Below are 25,551 nucleotides of genomic sequence, written 5' to 3'. Positions count from 1 at the left end.
GTCACTCTCTCTGGTCCAGCTGAGTCACCAATAGGAAAAATCTGCTTTTCACAGGAACTTGGTAATAGCAATAAAAGAATACGTAGTTTATTCCAAGAAGATATCGTCTCTCTCCCATATATAATATCTTATTGGAACCGATTTGTTCCAGATATCAAGTGGAAGACAGTCTGGATGGTCCCCCATAAATACTTGATTGTAAATAAGGTGAAAGAAGTCTCATTTAAAATTCTACATAAATGTTATCCAGCCAGTCACTTCATGGTAAAATTTAAAAGGGACATAAATACTAATTGTACTTTCTGTGGGGATCATCCAGAAACTGTGACACATCTTTTTTGGTACTGTTCTTTTACACAGAGATTCTGGAAGGAATTTAGCAGGTTTGTTATTGTCCATATTTTAAGGGAGTTTTCTTTACGATGGGAAAATGTTTTATTCTGTTTCTTTAAGTTTCCCAAGAAGTATGATAAATGTTTTTTATGATAAATTTGTTAATACTTTTAGCTAAATTTTATATCCATAAATGTAAGTTTACTAACAAAACACCATATTTCTGTCATTATTTTAAGGATGTGGAAATGTACATACAATCAATATCAGACTCCACCAACAAAAAGGCTCTCAAAACAATTTATGTATGTGAATTTTTGCGTGTATTCTTATAATTGTTACCTTTTTCTTTTACCCTTGGCTTTGTGTGTTCATGTTCTGTTGTTTTGTATACTTCATCTGTTCGTATGTTGTATACTCATTGTTTGTTAAATAAAGTTTATTTAAAAAAAAAAAAAAAAAAGAAGAAGAAGAAGAACTTCCGGGAGGGATGCGGGATTGTCCAATCACGATCGACTCCAGAAGTGCCGGTCGGGGCAAATAATGTACTTGCGTGCTGAAGAAACGGAGTAACAGAAGATAACTGTAAATACATTCACGCGTGGAGTATAAACAGGACCGTATTTTCTCCCACCTCACACAACAGGTATGAAGTGTAGTTGCTTCCAGCCGCGTCATCAAAATGAACTTTTTGAGTTAACGCAACACTGAGCATATGTAAGAATAATAGCAGCTTAGCATGCTAGCTAACGTTGCACAGTGTAATTCATTCTGACTTGTAGCTACATGTTAGCATGCTAACGAAGCTTAGCCAAAAGGACAGCACTACAATAAAATAAAATGAATTCAAACATGTTTTTATCGTGATTCACATCACGCCACTTCACAGCAGCCGGAATTAAGTTTCATTTGAAACTGTACATTTTTGTTGCTGTTCCTAAAGCGAGTTTATAGCAACTAAGCTAACACCACAGCGCTCCATGCGCGCGCTCCAGGTGTTGCTGTCAACTGTCCGAAAGCTCACAGCTGTATGTCCTTATATACATGGGTGTTTATGTTATTCACAGTTTGTATGTTATCGACTAGGCCTAGTCCTAAACGTGTTTTGTTGTTGTTGTGGCAGTTCTCAGCTATATTACGTCTGAAACGTTTACGTGCTCACTTTACGTTTACTTCTGAATTTGTGTAAATCTCCATCCACGCAGTTGAGGAATTGCAGTACATTTTAACCCAGTCCCTTCTTCTAAGGATTGAAAATGAACAACAAATAATACATACAAAACCTTTAGTCGGTGAGGTACAATGTTGATTAGGTTTCTAAAATAACAGCAACATATTTATGCAAAATTGTCCAGGCCAATTATACCTTTTTCCCCCCAAAAGGATGTGAGCACCCTAAAATTATAGCTCCCCAAACCACTGTACACTAGTCATCTCACCTCTGATGATGTTACATGTAAATATCTTCATTTGTTTCTCTATAGCAGCATGGATACAGAGGGATTTGGGGAGCTCCTGCAGCAGGCAGAGCAGCTGGCTGCTGAGACCGAAGCAGTGTCTGAACTTCCTCACGTCGAAAGGAACCTTCAGGAGATCCAGCAGGCGGGGGAGAGGCTTCGATCCCGCACCCTGACCCGCACCTCCCAAGATGCTGCAGACGTAAAAGCGTAAGAAATATAAGATAGAACTTTATTATTTTTCCTGAGGGAAATTCTTGTGGTTTCTGTTATTGCACAGTACTATAAGAGTGGAAACAAAAACACTTAGTAGTCACAGAGTAAACCAGCAAACAACAAAATAAAGCTGAACTATAAAATAACAAGATACAACCAAGAACGGTATGAAATATGAACATCAGTATGTGCAGATAGGCAGAAAATGTCCCACTGTTAATCATAATATTACTGCTACTGGCAAAAATGGTAATTGATAACAAATGAATGGTTATCTATGTGTACAAAGTTGTATAAATAAAGTAATTAGATCCCAATACCAGTAAAGAAAGGGACGGGCTATTAGGGAACTAAATTGGTGGTAAACAGTCACACAAGGCATCAGGTCTAATTTTTAAAGATCAACATGAAAAAAAGAGCCTGGGAAGAGTTCCTTTTTATATATAGTGGTAAGAATCCTACTAATAATAATACACGTTTCACAATAACAGACTTAGTATAACAGACAGATTTAGTATAATCTACTGCAATATATTCTCATGTAAATAAAATGTAAAGTATAAAATCATTTTTCATTTGTTTCCCATTAATCTCTATGATAGACACACTCATTTCTAAACTATATGTTTGGTTTTAAAGATTTAAAGAAGATATTCCTTAATCAATAAGCTTGAGTGATATTTAAAGGATTTAATGTATTAGTTTTAAAACTGCATTGATATTAGATTGAAATTCTCTCTGTGATGTATGTGATGACACCTGATCTGATGCGTAACAGTTCACATCAGTGGTTTCTGTAACGGTGGTAAAGCGTTCTGCGACCTCTAGTGGTCACGTGGAGCAACTACAGTTATTTGTCAGTCAGTTCTTCATCACCTTTCTGTTTCACCTCAGGTCCATCCTCCTTGGTTCCAGAGGTTTAGACATCTTCCACATTTCTCAGAGACTAGAAAGTCTCAGCGCTGCCACCACGTTTGAGCCCCTGGAGCCAGTCAAAGACACGGACATACAGGTAGGGCTGCTCAATTAATCGAATTGTAATCTCGATTACGATCTGGGCTTTCAACGATCATTAAAAATGACTGAGCCGATTATTAGCCCCTCCCTCGTGCTTTACTCTCGCGCTGCTCCGTGTGGCAAATCGAGCGCACCTCTCTGCATTTCGAACACGTGTCACAACAATTAAGAGCAGCGCTCTCCAACCTTTTTTGCGCCACGGACCGGTTTATGCCCGACAATATTTTCATGGACCGGCCTTTAAGGTGTCGCGGATAAATACAACAAAATAAAACTAGTACTGGTACCGAAAAAAAGAAGATTTATTCATAACACACGTGAAAAGACCCAGGAAAACCGAGTAAACAATAAAAACGATAACAAAATAACGCTGAAAACCGATAAAAACCCTGAAAAACAGACATTTCACACCTGAGCCTCAACTCTCGCGGCCCGGTACCAAACGACTCACGCACCGGTACCGGTCCGAGGCCCGGGGGTCGGGGACCGCTGATTAAGAGGACCCGAGGGAAGCTGAGCAGAAGTTATTTGGAGAGGAGAGTGACTGCTGTTGGTTGAAAAGAGGTAAAAAAAACTTCAGTGGTGTGGAAACATTATGGGTTCAGTCAGACGTGGATCAAGTAGACACAGTGTGTAAACTTTGCTACAGTGTAGCTGCACCACAGAGCAACACTGCAAAGCTCACTAAACACAGATGTTTACATTTTTCATTTATTTCTTATACTGCAAACATTTGCACTGTTATCAGTATTTGCACTGTTTTATATTATTTTATGACAATCCTTAAAGTCATTATTCAACACATTGTTATTGTTAAATAAATATTGTCAAATAATCGAGATCTCAATTTCAGTGAAAATAGTTGTGATTATCATTTTTGCCATAATCGAGCAGCCCTACATACAGGTACCATAAACTAGCTGCTAGCTAGCTGCTAATGCAGTGTTTTTAACCTAAATGAACTGGTTCACTAGAGGAAGACTCGCTTACTACTGAGAGCACTGAGAGGTATTTTGTGGAGTGAAATAAGAAATATTCCATTGACAGATGGTAAGAAACTAGTACCTAGTCTTTTAATAAGCATGTGCATATTTCACTGCATTTAGAAGTGAGGATTAAATTTGTTTTGTGGCTAAGGTCTGAAAGTAATTAACTGTAGATAATAAGTCTGCATTTTGTCCCCACTGACAAGATAAGCCTGATAAAAACTGAGCAAGTGTGAAGTTTGTTAGTTAAAGGCTGAAAATGTTGAAATTTATAACTGGAGGCTGAACAGAACGAAGATTTAAGAGATAACAGAAATAAGTACACAAAGCCAATGAGTTAATTATTCCAGTGGAAAATTGGGTTTGCTGTGTGACCCACAGGCTCTGTTTTTGTGGACAGTCAAGAAAAATGACTTTCATGGAAAATCTCATTGGTTTCAAGGTCACATTGTGCTGTTTATTCTCTTTAACTTTGAGTTTTGATCATATTTTCTTTCTGCACATTCATTAGACTGTACTTTACTATATGATGACATGTATCATCAGTCACACTAAACTACATCTGTGGAGTTGCACTGAATTAAAAAAGCTTTCACCCATGTAAAAGCAGTGCATGTCACATAATGTATAGATGTGGCTCTGGAGGTTGTGCTGTGACTGAGTGCGTGTACACGATTGTAGAGCTGAACAGAATTAATAGCATTTGTGATGGATACATGGTTGGCATGTTGTCGCATTTAGTCAGGCGTGAGGAGGTAGTTGTGTTATGTGTGTGAAACTGTCTTGTAGTTTGGCAGGTTTGAGCGTGAAGACGTCTGATGGATTGCCAGAGGCCATGCTGCTCTAGTAGAAGTTGGTTAGATCTGAAGATTATGCAAGTTATGGAGAAACTGTGATGCAGGGAGGTGGAACAAAGTGAGCTTATCGTGCGCTTCTGTCCTTTGTTTTAGGCTGGAGGCTCAAAGCTGCATTTTTGCTCCTGTGGTACACGTGAATCTTGAACTGTTTTGACGGTATTGGAGACAGAAGGTTTAAATGTAAAACAAAGGTTCTGTTAGAAGTCTGAAAGTGCAATATCAAAGTTGCCCAGTATTCTTTTAATGTTGAGTACCAGACTTTTTGCTCCCTGAGTGCTCTCTCCGTCCCTTATTCCCACCCTGCTTAATCCTCCTGTATTGGTTACTTATTTCTCTCCACTGTATCTGTTCTCTCCATCAGGTTTCCACATACATGTGCCACCACTCTATCACCCTCCTTTCTTATCTCTGTGGTTTTTTTTCTTCCACTGTTGCAGTCCAGCCTCTTCTCTGTTTCATTGAAATCTTCTTTATTCTTATTGGTCGGCCAGATGTATCCTGGCCAGGGTGGGTTTCACTCACTGACTGGAAAAGCACTTAGCTTCTGGCAGTGTGAGGGTGAACGCGCGCACACACACACACACACACACACACACACACACACACACACACACACACACACACACACACACACACACACACACACACACACGAGCACTCTGCCTCCCTGCGATTGCTCTTCTGGGTCTAGAAGATGACATTGCATTACGTTTTATTTCAGGAGAAATTTTCCACAGCTGTTTCAGACAAACAGCTGCTCAGTTTAAACAGCCACATTACAGGAATTGGTCAGATAAATGGAAAGTCAGCTGAGATAGTAGTGTTGTATTGGCATTTACCTAATGGGCCCTGCGCTGAGCATATTCAGTATAAATAATTATGATCAAAAATGGAAAATTAATGGAGTGCACTGTACAGTTTTTCATATGATACTGATGCTGCTGTGGGTATCTGCTGATGCCAAGTAGTTATCTGATACCAGTGTTAAACTAATAAGCTGTATTCCTCCTCTGGAGCTCTGCTGCTGAGGCATTGTGAGGTAAACCCAGAACAGCAGAGAATTGAAAAGATCGGCTCCGTAGATCAGCTTGTTGAGTCAGGATTGGACTCCAGATGTCAGATTGTTGGATGCATAGACTGCACACAGTAGTCTTTCATATATATGTGTAATCTATAAGCACAATATAGGATGATTTCTGGACAGCCAGGCTAACTGCATAATGGAGCTTAAACAAAGTCTTCACCATCTCCATTAAGCCTCTGTTTAGTGGCGCAGTGAGCCTTTGCCAAAAATAGTTGTTTACTTTGGTCTTAAATCGTAACGTTGTGATGCTCTACTCTACCGTCCCCCAAACTAAAGGTAAATCTAGTCTTTAGCAGCATCAAAAAGATTCATGTTTTAGCCTTTTTAGTTGCTTTACAACAGTTTAAGCTAATCTAGGCAGACCAAGGTGAGTAGTCATTTAGAAAGCTGTCTGCTCCCCCATGGGAAATTCTCTTTTAATGAAGATCATAACGTCACATACACACAGTTTGAATTTAATTGCAAATTGTGACTAATTGTGAACCTCATTTAACTGGGCGTGTTTGGCTCCATGACAGTGTGCCAAAAATGAAGCAGAATTTCAGCCAGAATAAGGAAACAACGAAGAAATGTAGTTTAAATTTGAACCATTGAAAAGAGAAACTGAGCTCAGCTTTTTTTTCCCTCCATTTAACTGATGGCAGTCTCAGCCACTTTATATCATCAAGTATACACAAAGGAGCAGAGAGGTTATTTGATCATGATGACGATGATAATGAAGAAGGCATCACCAAGAAGCTGTTTGATGCACTTTGTTGAACAGCTGAAAGCAAACAGCCTTTCCAGAGTATTCTTAACACACAGACTCTACATTTGACCTGCAATTTACGCTCAAATGCACTGATGTAGTCGCTCAAATCTTAGTTACTTTGGAAAGAAAGGTGGAAATAATGTCTACTGAAAAGAAATAAATGGTTTATTCTATAATTACACAGCTGGTGCAGTAACAGGAGTATTCTTATTAAATATTTAATAAAACTCTGAAAGACTGTAGTAGTTTATATTTGCAGTACTTACAACACGTTTTCTCGTCACTGTTACAGTGACAAGAACACTTTCTTTAGGGCCGCGTTCGCTCTTCAGTCATCATCGTTGGAGACTCAAGCCTTTTGTGTGTAAATGCTAACATATGCGTTTGTCATCGCCACTTTCAGGACCTCTGTCACGTTCTCGCGCTGCTCAGTTCAATCTCACACCCAAATGTTCTTCTTTAAGATCAAACACACATTTCAGCACCACCTGTGTTTGTACGTGATGGAGTTACTCAAATGGAAGCATCCCCGAAATCAGTGCACATTTTTGTTATTTTTTAATTAGCTTTGATTAATTAGGAGTGAAGTTTAGCTTTAGTTTACTGTTACTAAAACTTTGATCTTGTTGCTTCCTTTCCTGTCACGATACACTTTATATTAGACTTTTTCTTTGTCACAGTCTCACAGCAGACTATTTGCAGAAGTTATTGTTCGTACAGATGCATTCCTATAACCACACAAAGGATGTAGCCTGTCTATATTTAACTAACACCCCAGATATTATCGCTGCACATGGACAGAGTCTCCGTTTTTACAATCACATATTGTTGTGTTTCATCTGCAGTCTGTCAATGATTTTATTCATCAGCCAACTTTTCATCATCAGTTTAACTTTCAATTTAAATCTACGCTTTACATTTTCCTCGTTACCGTTGCTGACTCACACATGCATGTGCACCCATGGCAACCCTGAAATCAAAGAATGTATCCAAATGTAACCGAGGACCTCTAACGTGTGCCTCGTGCATCATCCATCTGTGCATCCTCGCTCCTCAACCAACCCGACCTCAGTGCGTCAGATTGGGTTTAATTTGGTTTAAGGGGTGCGAGGCAGTAGAGGCTGCAGTTCTCCAGGATAGACGGGACACAAAGGAAATGGAAAATGTGCTGTGTTTTTATGAGTGTGTGTGTGTAAATGTGTGTGTTTGCGCATGAGTGAGCTGGTACATGCCTCTGCGGCTCACACACGCGCGCATGTAGAGGGCAGTGGTGTGTGAATGATGCGCCTGTATATATGCTGAAGCGCTCCTATAGGTTGTGGCCGTATAGCTCGTCTTAGATTTTGGGCTTCGTGGACGTCGGAGCTGCTAGCAGGAATTAGCATGTTTTTAGATTGCACATACTATGGACAACTTCATATTTAGTAAGATTATGTGGTTGGTTAGATGAGGCTGAGTCTGTTCCAAACGTGAATATATTTACATCTCATGTTTAGGGTCTTTATCAGAGTGCAGTCTGCTTACATGTTTTTGTTTCCCGTGTTCCCATCAGTGCTTACAAAGGATTAACAGGAAAGGATTCAAAATCAAAGCAAAGCAGAGAAAGAGAAGAGATCACATGAAAAGAGCAGAAAAATGAAACTGTAGAAGTGAAAGGCAGAGAGCAGAGCGGGTAGAAAAATGGCGACCGGCTTCAATATTTTTCCGTCTCCCTGTCCTTGTCTCACTTTTCACTGTTCCATCTTTCTCTGCCAATGCTCTCTTTCTCCTTTTTCGTACATCGCACTCTTTCTACGTGCTTCTCTGCTTTCATTTTTTCCCTTTCTCTCTTAAATTGCATATTTTCACATTTTTCTGCTTTTTATCCTTCTCCCATTTACATCCTTTCTCTTCCTCTCCTGTTCTTCTGCCCTCCCCAGCCCTTAAACACACACATATCCCTCAGCAGTGATGGCATGCGTTCAGCGGACGCAGTTGGCTAAGCCCAGAGCATCTGCTGAGATACACGAACGCTCCTGACATAGCTTCACACGATGTGTGTGTCTCTCGTGCACAAGCCTCGTGTGCTGAGATTGCATGCCTGTGTGTCAGGCGCTATCGATCGCTGCTGTATACGGTGTCTGAACCGTGTATTTATGAATGAATGTGTAGCATAGATTTGTCTGCACGTGGTTGCGTGCATCCCTGTCTGCTTGCCTGCACACATGAATCCAGTCGTGTGTGTGTGTGAGAGAGAGACTATGTGCACAAAACTTCCGGAAGTGCATGGATTAACATGCCTGAAGCTGTTTGTGTGTGCACGTGTGCACTATAATAGACAGACTGCATATAGGAATACCCACCAACCCATCCCCTTTCTCCCCATGTGCCTCCCAAACCCTTCATTAACTAAACATGACCCTTAAGAGCATGATTAGCCTCATTTCGAGACAGGATGTCGGAAGCCATCAACCGAGGGGGAAAAAATCCATTACTATAATTGCATTGAGCTGAAGGAGGGAGGAGAGAAGGAGGGAAGAAAAGAAGGATGCATAGATGGATAAAAAAAGAAGAAAATGAGTGGGACTGAGGGAGGGCCGTCAGAGATGCTAGGACGAAGTGAGAGATGGAGAGAGAGACAGAGGATGGAGAATGGCTGTTTGGGGGGGTGTCAGCTGATGGCAGGAACTGATATTCTATATGAATCCATAGTTCTTTCTCGCGGGTTCCCCCTGTGTCTGAGCGCTCAGTTGGTACAGCCCTCCGACAATAAAACAACCTCCAGCGAGTCTTGATGTGGCACTTTCACTCGATTCTCCGGCTCACGCACCAGAGTCACTGGCCTGCTTTGAACGGGGAAAAGGCTGCGAGCGGACCGCCATGCCGGCTCGACGGGGCACAGGGAACACGCCCCAGCATGGCGGCCGCTGCTGCTGCCCTGGCACAGTGACACGGTGGGATGGAGAGGCGAAGAGACGATGCAAATGTCCTGGGCTGTCAGAGCCCACGTACCTAGGCTCAGACAAAGAACTGAAAACCAGTTTTTTACTTTTCCTTGTCTCATCCTGCCCTCTCGTCTGTCTGCCAGACAGGCAGAAAGGCTCTCCTCATGAGTGAGTATTGCATATACATACACGGATACACACACATATACATGTACTCAGTCACTGATGGGTATGTGCTTTGTGCGTCTTACTTTTTGTCATGTCTTCTCTGCTGTGCTACAGTGTGTGCGGACATACATGATGATGGAGATGATTGAGTCATTTGTGAATGTGAGGCACTCTGATCATTTATACTTACATGTTATAAATGTATGTTATTCATTTTCTTTATTTCTATTTCACCACACAGGAAGTGAAAGAGTGAAAGGGTGGGGTTTCTCTCTCTCACACACACACACACACACACACACACACACACACACACACACACACACACACACACACTCAGGCAGTGGTCGGTTCATTCTGTCATGGTAAATGTTTTTGCTTTGGTTCATAATGACTTCCACAGTGAGGCTTTTCCCCGTCAGCTCGTTGAACGTGCCCTTCTGTAACCTCTAGATTCCTGGAAATCACACGTTTCTGCGTCGGCTCGGTATCTTAATATTTTTCGTATAGTGTCATAAGCATGAAGCTGGCTCAAAAGAGTGAAAATTCAGATGTTCTGATTTGAATGAGTATAAAATAAGATTACCTTTATGCGTAGATGGCGTGACTGTCATTAGCAGTGGAGACGGGGGCCTGTATGCCAGCACAGAGATTTAGCATGCGTACAAGTTTGAAGAGAAACCTTTTTAAATATCACATTTATACTGTATGCTAAAATTTAGTCATGTTTCATTTTGGCGTATAGAAAATAATATTTTTAGAGTCAAATGTGCACCGAGCTTTCACATTATCTCCATACTGTCGATGAATTTGGAGACAAAGAATGGAACTTGGATCATTTGTATTTATATTTGAAGGCCGACTTGTCCTCGCCTTTACCTTTCTTCCCACCCCCATCAGTATTTCCTGATTTATCAACCATGATCAAATAATTTTCGGTGGCAGTGCTCCTCTTCCTGTAGAAGCTTCTGGGCTGTCTGGCCAGCAGGCTGTGGGTGTTCACAGCAGGTTGCAGATCTCTGAGGATACACAATACAGGGGTGGGGCAAAAGAAACGTGCATCTTTGATACGCCGATACCCCAGTGCTCAGTGCATCATCGAGTGTGATAAGCACATTTATTAAAATGTGTTTTTTCATCTTTCTTACTTCTAAACGCTTCAGCGTTGCTTTTTTAAATGCGTTTCTCTATTTCATGGTTATTTTTACAGTTTGGGAACAAATACGAGGAGGAATTAAAACATTGGCAGCGATTAGTCAGCGCGAAACGCCGGTGTCTGGGCCTGAACAACGTGCCAGATCTTCGGACTGTGTAGTGCTGATCAAAATTATAAGGAGGTTATATGCGACAGCGATGCTGTGCCTGCCTGCGATGAAGCTTCAAACATTTTAAGGAGCAGTTACGTGAAACTGGCCACCCCCTGTGGTGAAGAGGGAAACAGTGTATCCAGCTACCAGCAGTCCTTTTTATCAGATATCTAACTGCTGTAATATTCATATTTGATTTGGTGATTTATCAACCAAAGCCAAAAAGACAGAAATCATTTGCATGTCAGATAAATGGGATTGTTGGCCTCAGCTTTTGGCTAACTCATCAATTTACACTTGGCACAAAAAGTAATGTATAGGCCAGTGGTTGGCAGCACTGATAATGACATCAGTCACAAATGTTTGCCACCTGCTGAAGGAAAAATGACGAGGCAGTTCCCCCTCGGTGCCCAATGTACCGCCGTAGTTTTAGATGCTTTAAGCCCCGCCCCCTGCCTGTTTCTGTAAGGATCGTCAGTCTCATCGCCTTTTCTCCAATTTACAAGAACACTTGGAGTCATCGCAATCAGCCTCTGATCTGTGAACGTTTCATTCTGTTCTCTTCATTTTTCCAGTGCAGCTCTCCTGCGAGTGTTGACCTGAGCTCTTCTTTGGTTTGAGTGGTTAAATATAGACCTATTGTCAGCCTCTCCTGGGAAAGTGAGACGGGGAAAAAACGAGAGAGGGACAGAGCAGGAAAGGGAAGCTAAGGGTAGCAGGGATGAGCTGCTGCTATAAACGGGCTACGTTGGAGTCGCTTCTTTTCTTTCTTAATTACCAGAGTAATGGTGTTGCATGTAAGTTCACTAAGTTTACCTTTAACTTGGCTGTCAGCCGTGCAAACACCAGTTTTTCAAGTCTTTAATTTGCAGTGGATAATCTGTCATAGATAATTAGATTTTCACACAGTAATACGAGGAAGTAAATGATGTCTTTCTCTGTCACTTTACACTGACCTGAATGAATGCTGTGGCTTAAACTCAGTGACGCGGTACTGACCCGTTTTAGAGGAGACGCGATCCATTACGGTTTAACATGACAACGTCTCTAAAAGTCAACTGTAGCACAAAACCAGATTAGCCACTGGTTATTTTCCACGTAAACTCAAACACCTGCAGCGACTGCAGCAGGAAACGTTTCTGTCCTATTTTCTGACCGACCTCTGCATAGACTTTTTTTGGATCTTGACATCATCTTTTGTGACGGGAACTCTTCTTCTGCAGCTTTGAAGATGTCACAATATAAGTAGTTTCAGCTGTTTCCAAGATGGAAAATATGCTAGTTATAAAGATGTTGTTTGACAGACTGTAGAGTGCCTGAAGCGAAATAAAACCCAAAAGATATCAATACTGCTCCACATGTAGTGTCAGATGTTTAGTGTTTGCAAGCCCAGAAATGATTAACATGGAGAAATACAAATACTGATAATCAGTTACTGACATGTCTGTGGTGGCAGGTTGTGCTATTCATAGTCAAATTTAGCGTTCTGCACATTTTCATCATGCATAGCTAAGCTGTAACTTACTCTTGAAAAGACATTTTCCTAATGTTTAGACCCAAAGAGCCAACAGAGTTGAAATACTGTCATAAATCTACGGAGCTAAATAGTGAAAATGAATATTTCAATGTTTTCAAATTTCTTGCTTTATCTAAGAGTGCACCTACATGGATTTATAGTAGCACGTTCTGTTGGTGCGTGTAGGTGTTTGCCTGTGCTACAACCCACGCAGACATGCTTTGCGGACAGGCCGCAAATCACACACAGGTTCAACTGTGATTGGTTGAAAAGTGAGGTCGTACATAAACGGGAGAAGTGTGAAAAAGCGTAAAGAAAATATTTTCAAACATCGGCATGAAAAGAGCAGCGAACATTTCTCTGCTCTTTCTGTTATAACTTCTCTCGTGTCTGCGCGGGTTGCGTGGGACACTGCCCCCTGGTGACGGTAAACGGCAGCAGCACGTAGACGTCAGTCTGCTAAAGTGTCGGTGGGCTCATCGCAGAACCAACGCCACACCGTGAAAAAGCCAAAAGAGATAAAGTTCTGTGTGCGTGTCCAAGAAGGCTGCAGTATTACAGGAAGTACAACTATACGATTATATAGGGCTCATTTTTTCTTTATAATAAACCTTCTGAACATTTTATGTGTCTGTTTTTATTCTCACTGGTAAAAAGGCTCACCCACAGAGTGGTCAGCAAAAATCAGCACGTAAAATCCAATAATCACTTTCTTTGACTGATCCAGTTCGGATCGGTAACCTGTGGTAAGCCTGCTGTACCTTAGTTGTGAGTTACTTGATGGTATTTTGTTATTGACAGTTCTTCAGAAAGGTGTTCATGCAAATTGCCCATTTAGCGTCAGGCAGAGGTGATGTGTGTGTGAGCTTGTAAAAGGAAGAGGTAGAAATTGGACTGAGCTAAGCATTTGGACATAGACGCACATGAGAGGACAGGAGCGAATTCAGCTTCTTAAGAGCTGAATAAACCGTCCTTGGCTTTGGAAACTAGCTGTCTCTGATCAACTGCTTGCTTTTGGGGGTTTGAGGCTGAATTATCCTGCTTGCTTCAGATTTAAAGTCAGACAATGTCACCAGTAAATGATTATTCTGTTATCTGACAAAGGGAACAACCTTCCTCCAGTCTAAGAAGCTATTATGGCAGGGCTGCACGACTTGCAGTTATATAAACCTAAAAAAGCAGAATAACTCAAGGTTAGCGGCAGTACTTACCTGCACATGATAGAAGTGCACCTTTGCATTGACAAACGTGTTAATGTAAGCCAAAGCCAACAGGAACATGATGCACAGTGTGTTCATCACCGTGACTCCTCTTCTCCCCACATCTGTCTGTGTGTCTGCAGGGCTTCCTGAAGAACGAGAGGGACAACGCCCTCCTGTCCGCCATCGAGGAGTCTCGCCGCAGGGTCGGTATCTGTCCAGAGTCTCGTGGCCTCGCAGTCTTTAGTCCTGCAGTGTAGGAAACTAGTTCACAGGCACTGTTAGAGTAACGCAGGCCTGCAGGGCGCACGTCCGAGTGCGATTATACTTTTTATTCTTTAGATGATTAAAAAAGAAGATGACATAATTAGTCCCAACAGTCACAGACAGTGTGTGTTTGTTTGTCATATACCGAGGTTTACAAAAGCATTCGTTTCACTGTCTCGTAGCATCAGCACATCACAATACCGAACACTTAAAAACGACATTTTTAGTCATTTCTGCTCGCTGTGATCTAAAAGTCCTTCTGGTGTGAACCTTTGGGGAATGGTTCTGAAATGGCTTCCCTGATGTGCAGAGCTAATAGGCCCCGCGTTTAATTAGCTGCCGTTCCCATTATCTGTCTCCGCTCCCCGAGAGAGGAAAGGGACTTATGTGCAAGGGTGGGGAAAAACAAATGCACTGAAGATTAAAAAGAACGTGGGTGTTAGATGTTCCTGCAGATTTTTATCTCGTAGCTTTAGTTTTGACATCAACATGAAAAGCAGGGCAGGCAGGCATGTTACAGTAACCACTGGAGCTGCTGCATGCTGTGTGCTTCTAAAACCAAAAAGGTATTTGGGCAGGAAAAAGCCCCGATAACAGAACGTAATACATGTATAACATGAAACTGCTTTTTTAAATTGTTAAATTACTGCGATGTGTCGCTGACCAGGAACGTTTATACTTACGATTTAAATACAATTTTAATATCTTTTTAGACTTAATGCCGTTTTTAAATTGTTTAAAGCTTTGACCAAGTTAACCCAGTAAATGGTGGCTTTAGTCTAGATTTGCATCTCCCTAAGCTGGAGATTCAATTATCTCGAGTTCCCATTATCTCACTTTGAAGTCTCTGTGGAGGGTTAAAATAGACGCCACCAAGTCCTGGTGGACTCGTCTTCACAGGGGTCTGCTGTTAAATCCAGTTTAGTGTGTGCGATGTTCGTCTTACCTCGTGGATGTGGATTAACGTACTTGTACTACAAGGACAAATTATTTTGCTCGTTTCTAGCGCTTCTTATTTTTTGTATGATGGAGCTCAGTGCAGACCCCTCCACTCATCCTGCCTGGCAAATGCATTGTTTTAGCTCCTTCAACTTTAAGGTCATCTTGACTTTAAGCCAACTTATTTGTGATTTGCTACCACTCACAAACGGGAGGGTTTGAGTAGCTGGTGCTTGGGGCAGAGATGACCATGTTAAGGACAATCCCCTGTTTAGCATCTGTAACACAGCTTGATCCCAGTGAACTGTGTTTTTCTGCACGCTCGAATATGACTGGAGGCTTGCTTCCCATCGCCGTTTGTTCAGACGTTCCTGCTGGCTGAAGAGTACCATCGGGAGTCGATGCTGGTTCAGTGGGAGCAGGTGAAGCAGAGAGTGCTGCACACGCTGCTGGGAGCAGGAGAAGACGCTCTGGACTTCAGTCAAGACGTGGAGGTACGGGACAGGGAGCCGTATAGGTGCTCATGGTGGCACCTGCACATTGTAAATGAATTTTGCAGCAGCGAGTCGGTCCATGTTTGTGTCATTTTTAATGCGTTCATGAATCTGTCATTTGTAGTTATGAACAATAAATTCAGAGGTTGTGTCTCAGTTAATGTGCAGGTGTGTCAACAACACGGTGGATTTATTAATCGTGACCTCGTTTGAGTATGAAGGAAACATTGCTGTGTGGAGATCAGAACTGTCAAGTGCCGCATCGTTCCCGCTTCATTAGGTCTTACAGATAGCATCATTTTTGTAACACAGTTAAACTTCTTGGACTGAATATGTCTGCTTCAAAGAGCATGTCAGGGCTGTGACGCCACACACTACCTGTCTACCTGCTCAACTAAAACAAACAAGCTAGCGTTTTCATCTCAGACTCAGAAACACTATTTTTATCATCACCCTGAGCAAGAAACAAAAACAAGACTTTGATCTTATTGTGTGGGATTGTGTCCCAGCGTGTGTCGAGCAGGCGGGCAGTAATCAGTCGGGACAGGACGTCCTCCTGTCTCAGACTCTCAACATGCAAAGTAATGAGCAGCAAAAGTTCTCCTGTTTAGACACAAACGTTTCAGCAGCACGCGACTGATCTACTTCTGTCTTTGCTTACCACCTGACCTGCGGTCCATTACAGCCCAGCTTTGTGAGTGAGGTGACCGCTCCAGGAAGAAGTGCGCTGGACAGCGTGGAGGTGGCCTACGGACGCCAGGTGGGTCCCCGATAGTCTAATTATTTTGGTGTGAAAATTTCAGGTAAATGCACACAGCACATCAACATTCCTGTTTTATGCAAATTACCTTTCAGTGCATTCATATTGTGGCATTTTGCACAGCAGGTTATTGTTACTGAAGCATTTTTATATCAGGTTAACGCTGCAAAATCTGAATGCAAATGTTACTATAAGGGAAATACATTTTTAGTGGCACTAAAATGTGTTGTGCTAATGCCTAATAATGCCTGTTATTTATTGCTTTTTCTTATGTAATAAATGCATAGAAGAAGAATAAACGTGTATTGATTACATACTGGGATCTAATGAAGGGGAAAAGGAGGACATCAGCAGAGTGTGTTTTAATACAAACAGCGCCGCAGAGCTTGGTAGCAATAATAATCTCTAGCTGTGTTCTGTTAAAGACATGAAGCTGTCGGCCGATGGTTTGGTTGAAACGGGGTTACAGCAAAGCCTGGAAGCTGCAGATCAAACATATGGATTAATTGTTCTGCAGAGGGGGCGCGTGTCCCCGCCCCAGCGCTCCACCCAGCATCATCCAGGATGACCTTCTGTCGCTTCCACTCGCTGCACCACATTTTATTACTTCGACCATGTGTCGACACATTGCGTGCGGCGTCGTTTGTCTGATTTTCGTGATCCTCTTTGACGACCTCGTCAACATTTTGATACTTTTCGTGCTGTTTTTTATTGTGAACCATTTCACTCGGTGGTCGTAAAAAAAGGTTCATTTTTAACCGGAGGCTAAGTTTATATGAAAGTTTTGACATTTCCTTATAAAACGAGCATTTAACAGTTTGTGGACCTGCCTCCGTTTTGTTCTCCGTCAGATCTACATTTTCAATGAGAAGATAGTGAACGGTCACATTCAGCCTAATCTGGGAGATTTATGTGCTTCAGTAGCAGAAAGCCTGGACGACAAGGTAGGAACGCTGATCTCTCACTGATGTATCAGCCTGAAGTTACTTGTTACTGACAGATGTAACAGATTACTCGGTATGAACGCACCTTTCTTTCTCTCTCGTTCCTCCAGAACGTGTCAGAGTTGTGGCTGATGGTGAAGCAGATGACAGACGTGTTGTTGGTTCCAGCCAAAGACACTCTGAAGAGTCGCACTAGTGTTGAAATGCAAATGGCCTTTGTGCGCCAGGCACTTGCTTTCCTTGAGAACAGGTAGCCGGTCCTGTTTTTGTGGATACATGCATGGATCTACAGTTTGCTGAAATTAAGCTAGAATGAACCATAAATATTGTGTGTTGGCCCTGCGACAGACTGGCGACCTGTCCAGGGTGTACCCCGCCTCTCGCCCTATGACAGCTGGGATAGGCTCCAGCGCCCCCCGCGACCCTGAGAAGGATAAGCGGAAGTGAATGGATGGATGGATGGATGGATGGATGAACCATAAATATGAATTCTGTCTTTCCCAGTTATAAAAACTACACCATGGTGACTGTCTTTGGGAACCTCCATCAGGCCCAACTAGGAGGGGTGCCTGGAACATACCAACTAGTGCGCAGCTTCCTCAACATCAAGCTACCAGGGCCTCTGCCTGGCATGCAGGTACCACACGTGTATACACTGTTTAAATGTTTGGCTAATAAAGAAAGCCTGCAACACGCAGCTTTATTTAACTTTCCTACAGGCCTCATCACTTTTTTAAAAATTGCATTGGATTGCATTTTTATTATTTCCACTCCAGTCGTTACCTGAATAACCTTTACCACACTCATTTGCTTTCCTCACTGTTGCAGTAATACTGTCTGTGCAGGGTGACCCAGGCTTGGTGCATGAGTACCTAATCAGAATAATCTGATGGGCTGATCAGAAATGTCATTTATATTTAAGAGTTTATCTTTTCTTTGGCATTCATGCAGTTGGTCATGCACACCTGTGCTCTAAAAGCCAGCGACTGGTAGGTGCAAACGGTTTAATTTCCCACCGTTGCTTCACTGATTCTTGATGAGTCTGTTTGGCTGACAGGTCACATCTGCAGTGCGAAGCTCCGACCGTCTGAAGAATTAAGCAGTGGCTGCAAAATAAATAAATAATACGACCACTCTGTTCAATTTGCACAACAGGACGGCGAGATAGAAGGCCACCCGGTGTGGGCTGTGATCTACTACTGCCTGCGCTGTGGCGACCTGCATGCAGCCATGCAGGTGGTGAACAGAATGCAACATCAGCTGGGAGATTTCAAGACCTGGTTTCAGGAGTACATGAACAGTCCTGACAGACGGTGAGCTCCGCTCAGCTCATTCTCATCCTCTGCACACAGAGAAGTCCTGAAGGTCAAACCGGTCTTATCGCGCTTCCCGTTTTATCTGGTTTTCCTCTTTAGACTTTCCCCGACTTCAGAGAACAAGCTTCGCTTGCACTACCGCAGAGTGCTGAGAAACTGTGCCGATCCATACAAGAGAGCTGTCTACTGCATGATTGGGAAATGCGACATCAATGACAACCACGGCGAGATAGCAGACAAGACTGAGGACTACCTCTGGCTTAAGGTACCGTTCCCCTGGTTTGCTGTTTTTGGGTTAAAGGCACGATTTCCTGATCCTGGTCGGTTAGAGATCATCGTCCCAGTTTGATATCTCGGGGCTGTGCTGCTCCCTTGCGTAATGTGCGTCGCGTTGTGTCCCCACAGCTGAACCAGGTGTGTTTCGATGATGACGGCAGCAGCTCTCCTCAGGACAGACTCACCCTGCCACAGCTACAGAAACAGCTGCTGGAAGACTATGGTAGGGGACTGAAATTCTCCTTCAGCTCTCGAAATAACTACAAATATATGAACTTGAGTTTCCTGAGAATTGCGGTGCATCACATTGCCTCTCCACCTTCCTCTTTTTCCATTATCTCTTTGCCCGAGCACAGAGGAACAAGCACAGGCTTGCACGGCCGAGCTGTTTGCACCTCCCGGGATGCAGATTTTATTTGGGTTACTGTTTGCTCTTTGCCTCTCGTGCTGTTGTGAGACTGCATCCATGTTTGTGCGGACACGTAGAACGCAGGGTGACGGCGTGCACACGGACGACCGGTCCCTCGTAAGGAGCGAGTCGTCTGAGAAACAAAATCTTAAGTTAAATTTGAGTCCGTTAAAACCTTTTTAACTACATCAAAATGAGTTTCCTTGAGTGCTGGTTTGGTTTAAGCCGTTAAAATGTTCAAACAGACGTATTAGCGATGGTGCGAGCACCTCTGTGCACAGAGTCGAGGTGCACAACCTGTAATGTGTGTGTGCTGGTGACGAATCACAGCACGCTTCAGGATTTGCTTCATCAGGTGATTATTGTTGTCAGCGTCTCGTTGTGTTCTTACATGATGTCAGATTCACAATCTTTAAAACATCATATAGATGTTAAATGCTAAACGTGAAGTTTTCATCAGTAACATCGGTGATCGTTAAAGAGAAGTGATTCATTTTCCTGTGTAACTAATCGCTCGATGAATATTTCAACTGTTTCCTGCACATGAATATTCTCGCTTCTCTTTGCTGTACCAACAGCTCGAAGTACTACCCTCCCCATAAGCCTCAGCAGCTGTTGCCATGGACGACGAGCCAAGTGTGACTCAGAGCTTCGTCATAGTCGGCAGGAACAAAAGTTCACGAGTCTGTTTGTGAATTGATTTCTTTTCTGTAACCTGGAAATGTGGAAATAGCAGCAGTCGTTCATCTTTGTGCTCATGATGATGAGACTTTCCTGCTTTGGAAGCGCTACAGCTACCTGCATCAAATTAACCAACACCTACCACCACATCTCCACAGGCTTCATCAAACACCGTCAGCAAAGCTCCTCAGCTTAAAGCAGGGAGATGAAAATGGGTCAAACGCCGTTAGGAGTGCCCGAAACAAACTGGGCCGAGTTTATGTCTCACCATAATTAATATTACAGCGAGAGACTCGGGGCACTTTTTGGGGCTTGCGTGGTGTTGAGCACGGAGCTGCACACCAGAAAGCTGAGAGCAGCCTTAAAGAGAGCTGTGGGTCAGCTGCTCACGCCTGTGAACAGGCACCAGCAGACACGCTTTGATTCTTCATCCAGAATCGATTTAAAGTAAGACTTCAACATGTCCGGGACACAAGTGCAAGGGCGCGAGGAGGCCTTCCCTCCCACAGACGGACAAAAGCACAGCTTTCTCCCTTGGGTGTTGCCTTCTCCAGGCTGATCCTGCTCTGTTCAGATAAGACTCGGAGCTCTCTCTTACTCTCCCTCTCTCTGTCCATCTCCCATTTTCCCGCCCTCGCTGCTCGGTGGGAAGCACAGCCCGGAGCCTCGTTCTGCTTTCTCTCTCGCTGCCGCTCGCCTCCCTCGGTTGTCTGGCACAGCGTTCCTCGTTGTCCTCCATCTTGCTTCACAGCAGGACACGAAGCCCAAAACCCGTCTTCATTTCTCTCACACGCTGCCGGTGCCGGGCTCGTCTGCTTTCCTGCAGCCCCGTCCTCTATTATCGCCGTCCCACTGATTTTTGTCCTTTCACATTCTTTGCTGTGCATTTCTTCTTTCTCTTTTCTTGTTTGCAGCGCCCTCCCCCTCTCCCCCCTCTCACACCCACACTCCTATCTCTCCCCCTTTGTCCTTTTTATTCCCTTCATCTCCCCCCTCTCTCGCCTCCTCTCTCCCTCGCTCTCCCGTTTTGAACTAAAACGCTGGGAGTCTGCGATAAGGCTGTAAAATGGCTGACATGGTCCACCCTGCTCTCCTCCTCAAACTTTCAGCCAACAAGAGGATTAGGAATTATAATTAAAAAGTAAACTTGATGACTAAGTACCTGCACTCAAAAAACGTCTTTAAATTTCTCCTCCCATGTTTAAAAAAGCCGGACGTGGCCATGTGCACAGCTCTGTGAAGCGCAGAGTTTCTGTCTGAGACGGTGAAACACCCACACAGGTGACTTCCATCCATCTCCGCAGAGTGATCGGAAACGCTCGTTTACTATGTTCATGTGGATGTGAGCAGCGCGACCCGTTTCCTCCTGAACTTGTTTGCAGGTTTTGGTCACAGACACTTGATTTTCCCACCTGCCGTCTTTATTCCACCTCTTCTCTGCAGGCGAGTCCCATTTTTCTGCGAGCCAGCAGCCCTTCCTGTATTTCCAGGTGTTGTTCCTGACGGCTCAGTTTGAGGCGGCGGTGGCTTTCCTGTTTCGAGTCGAGCGACTCAGGAGTCACGCCGTGCACGTGGCGTTGGTCCTGTATGAGCTACGACTGCTGCTGAAGTCCACCGGTCAAAGCGCTCAGCTACGTGAGTATCACCTTTATTTTGTAGGGTAATGCACATGCATATTCTATTTCCTGTCGATCTCACTGATCACATCGTCCCCGCAGTGAGCCAGGAGCCCGGTGACCCTCCCATGGTGCGTCGGCTCAATTTTATCCGCCTGCTCATGCTCTACACTCGCAAGTTTGAGTCCACGGATCCACGAGAAGCGCTGCAGTATTTCTACTTCCTGCGGTAAACACATTTCTCGCCCTGCACCACACACACGATATGTTGTACAGCTCCAAGTTTAAATTCATGTTTCTTCTTTTTTGCAGCAATGAAAAAGACAACCAGGGCGAGAACATGTTCATGCGCTGTGTCAGCGAACTTGTCATTGAGAGTCGAGAGGTGGGCGGCCCGTCTTACTCTGTGGTCGAACGTTAGCACAGAAGCTTTGCGCTGGTGACAGATGAGCTGATGTTGAACATCTTAGAAGAGCAGAGCTGGTTCACTGTGCTTCTCGCGGGGCAGATGAGACCTGCATGATTCCCGGTGTTGTCCTCGTTAAATACGATTGGCTCTGAAACAGCTCATGTGTTTAAAAAATACTTAAAGAATATGAAAAATAGGTATATGTTAAAGCAACGTTTGACAAATGTTTGTAATAAAAACAGATGTGAGGAGCATGGAGTGAATTTTAGATTCAGAACAATGTGTTGCTCTGTCTGGTTTTAATAACTGATCTCTCCTGGAAAACAAGTTTACATGTGAACTTTGACGATGTTGCATTCATGTATTTATTGTCATGTGGTGATTTGTACTTTGTCCTCTTTTAGTTCGACATGCTTTTGGGCAGATTGGAGAAGGACGGCAGTAGGAAGGTAGGACGATGGACACGTCTCCGATGTCTCGGCTCACTGTCATCTGGTCGATGGTTATTTCTATAACCTGCCTCCCTCACCTACTGTCTACCCATGTCTTCCTCGTCTTGCTTTGAATTTCTCTTCCCTGTCCCTGGGGGGGGGTCCTTTGGCACGAGTCCCGCATGTCTCAACACGCCCCGTTCAGCAGCACTCGGTTCTGCTGTCACGGGTCGTCCCACTCACGACTGACAATGTTAAATGCGTCACGGCGCATCGTTAGATGTGCAGCTTCTGTATTAACGGCTTACTTAAAAATATGCATCGACTTATTTTGATGGACAGTCAGACTTTAAAGACGGGTTTTATTTTGTTTGAGTAACACAATAGAACAGAAGGCACATTGTTACTGTCAGGACTGCACCTCTCTCAGCCTCACGCCCGTCTCCCATCCTCTCCTGTCTAGCCCGGAGTCATAGATAAGTTTGCTGGGGACACCAGAGCTATCATCAGTAAAGTGGCTTTGGAGGCCGAGAACAAAGGTCTGTTTGAGGAGGCGGTCAAACTGTACGAGCTGGCCAAGGTGAGCAGACCGTGCACTGCGCAGTATCTCTGCAGAGCTGTCGCTTTGGGATTCGTTCACTTTACGTGTGTCTCTGCGTAGAACTCAGACAAGGTGCTGGAGCTGATGAATCGGCTCCTGAGTCCCGTCATCGCCCAGGTCAGCGCGCCTCAGTCCAACAAGGAGAGGCTAAAAAACACCGCCGTGGCCATCGCCGAGAGGTAAGGACACGGACACGCCGTGCGCTGGTCAAAATCTACACACGCACCTCCGTAACCTTTTCTTTTCCCTCTGCAGGTATCGCTCTCAGGGCGTAGCAGGAGACAAGTCGGTCGATAGTACCTTCTACCTGCTCTTAGACCTGATGACGTTCTTCGACGAGTACCACGCGGGGCACGTCGACAGAGCGTATGATGTGAGTGCAACTCTGAAAATGAACAAACAGACATGAAGGGAGACGCACGCGGCCTCGTCACATTAACGCTGCCTCTCTCTGTCAGGTGATGGAGCGCTTAAAGCTTCTTCCGCTCAGTCAGGACAGCGTGGAGGAGAGAGTGGCGGCTTTCAGGAACTTCAGCGATGAGGTGTCGACTCGGTTCTGGACACCAGACACAAAACCGATACTCAGTCTTTATATGGGCTCCACTTCTCTGCTTTCTCTTTATTTAAATGTCGTTTTGTTCCTCCAGGTGCGTCACAACCTGTCCGAGGTGCTGTTGGCCACCATGAACATCCTCTACACGCAGTACAAACGCCTGAAGGGGGCGCCAGCCGGCACACCGGGACGGCCACAGAGGACCATGGAGGACAGAGACACGGTGAGGGAATGAGCACAGCACTAAAGATGTGTGTTTATAGGTAGATCTGAACCTAACGCATTCTGTTTTTATACAAAGATCCGTTTACTTTAAATATTTGAGCTGATACGAGCACATTTAGTGGCAAACTGAATATATTCATGTGACATTTTTGGCAGAGTTTCTCGTTCGTCCCTTGTCAGTACGTCTCCGTCGCTCCTCTGGATTCTACCTTTTCACTTCTACTTACATCAGACATAGAAAGCCTGGTGACCCAGAAGCTTGCTGACTGCAGCTGGTGCCTACAGAAGGATTTTAGGTTGTGTCGAGCCGGCTAGTCTATGCCCAGCTCGCTGGTTGTTAAATATTCTGTCTCACTGATGCGTTATGTTAACACGCCATCTCTTCTCTGAACAGCAACTGCGCGGTCAGGCCAGAGCCTTGATCACCTTCGCTGGCATGATTCCCTATAACATGGCCGGGGACACCAACGCGAGACTGGTGCAGATGGAGTTACTGATGAACTGAGACGCACACACACACACACGATGAGCAGAAACCTCTGGGAAGACCGGCTCATTCACACGCTCACCTGCCATCTTGTGTGTAAAAGCGGCGGCGTTCATCGCCATGTTGAGCCATACGTTGGTTTTTTTGCTCATCTGAAATCCTGTCAGTCTGTTTTTGTTATTTCCATTGTTTTGTTTCATATTTGTATCTGTGATGATTTAGAATAAAAAGTTTGCTTTTCGTTCGTCTTTTTTATTTTGAAACATTTTATGTTTCGTTACATTTTCTTCCTTTTTTTCCTCATTTGGCTTCATTTTATTTCAGTGCTACTGTCAAAGTTGTGACAATATTATGATATATGTGTTTAATACGGGAGCCGTTACACGCAGGCTTGAGCACATTAGTCATCACGCACCTATATTAACTCGCACAAAGGAAATACTGGAGAACACATCCTGAGAGTGAACTCGTCTAAAACAGAAGGTGCAAACACTTTTGTTTTTTACCCAACAGACTCGAAATGCTCCATGTCCCCCCTGAGGGAATAAATCAGGTGAAATCTAATTGAATCGTCTCCCTGGGAAACAAAACAAGACCGTTCCTCTCAGCCTTACGCAGTCCCGAGTGTCGCAGGCCATAGCCGTGCCGTTTCCACAGGCTGTGGAGCGTCCTGTCCCCTGGCAGATGGTTGGTTGGCTCAAGCTCAGCTATCGGACTTGGGGGGGATATTTCTGTTTCCATCAGAGGGGAAATCAGTGGAACAAAACATTTTACCGCACGCTGCAGAACGAGTGCGTCCTCGTGATGCTCGTTCCTTGTGCGTATTTTCAAAGGAGGTAGTCTTAAACTATTTTATTAGTAAAGAAACCAAAAACTAATCTTTGACTAAAAATGTGGACGTTGTTTAACTTTGTGATACGTTTGTATGCAAAGTTCCTTCAAATCTTTTGTAAGGGCGCACCGTAATCGCCCGGCCGCGCTCCGGCCAGCATTTAGAACAGCATCTTAACCACTCCTGCCTTTATAAGCTACCTGAACTCAGACCGAGCCCCTCCTGGAGCCCCTGTTGAACATTCAGCAGCACAACCAGACATCGCTTGAGGTTTGCTAGAAAAACTGGCCCTCCATCTCCTCTGTTTGTGGCCCACATTCTGTGTCCTTCAGTCTGGCCTGAGAGAACACAGATGGAGGCTCATTCTGTCTCTGCTGCTCCACATAACTGTGCAGACGGGTCGGAATCACTCGTGGTCACAAACACAGCTGAGCTGAACGGTACAGGAGGCCCACGCTGTTGTGCTCGAGCGTCTTTTTGTCTCGCCTTTGCATTT

General features: G+C 44.0%; 1 protein-coding gene across 2 annotated transcripts; it reads left to right on the top strand.

Moving 5' to 3' along the window:
* The first annotated feature begins 831 nt into the window (after positions 1 to 831).
* Positions 832 to 24,464, top strand: nup93 (nucleoporin 93). Of its 2 annotated transcripts, none has more exons than XM_080868373.1 (22): positions 832 to 979; positions 1,821 to 2,000; positions 2,901 to 3,018; positions 13,959 to 14,021; positions 15,387 to 15,515; positions 16,201 to 16,275; positions 17,127 to 17,219; positions 17,330 to 17,469; positions 17,724 to 17,856; positions 18,375 to 18,532; positions 18,635 to 18,800; positions 18,941 to 19,034; positions 21,345 to 21,536; positions 21,620 to 21,746; positions 21,830 to 21,902; positions 22,331 to 22,375; positions 22,821 to 22,937; positions 23,019 to 23,137; positions 23,214 to 23,331; positions 23,417 to 23,500; positions 23,606 to 23,734; positions 24,131 to 24,464. In XM_080868373.1, exons 2-22 carry the CDS (start codon positions 1,822 to 1,824, stop codon positions 24,239 to 24,241), a joined length of 2,463 nt encoding a protein of 820 aa, XP_080724499.1. In that variant the 5' UTR covers positions 832 to 979; position 1,821; the 3' UTR covers positions 24,242 to 24,464. The 2 variants fall into 2 exon arrangements, with proteins under 2 accessions (XP_080724499.1, XP_080724498.1); XM_080868372.1 differs by having other exon boundaries at positions 1,818 to 2,000.
* The last annotated feature ends 1,087 nt before the right edge of the window (positions 24,465 to 25,551 follow it).

This window comes from Rhamphochromis sp. 'chilingali' (genome assembly GCF_963969265.1).
Source record: "Rhamphochromis sp. 'chilingali' genome assembly, chromosome: 2".
Taxonomy (NCBI): Eukaryota; Metazoa; Chordata; class Actinopteri; order Cichliformes; family Cichlidae; genus Rhamphochromis; species Rhamphochromis sp. 'chilingali'.
The sequence above is the reverse complement of the archived record's forward strand: the minus strand, read 5'-3'. Positions and strand labels throughout refer to the sequence as shown.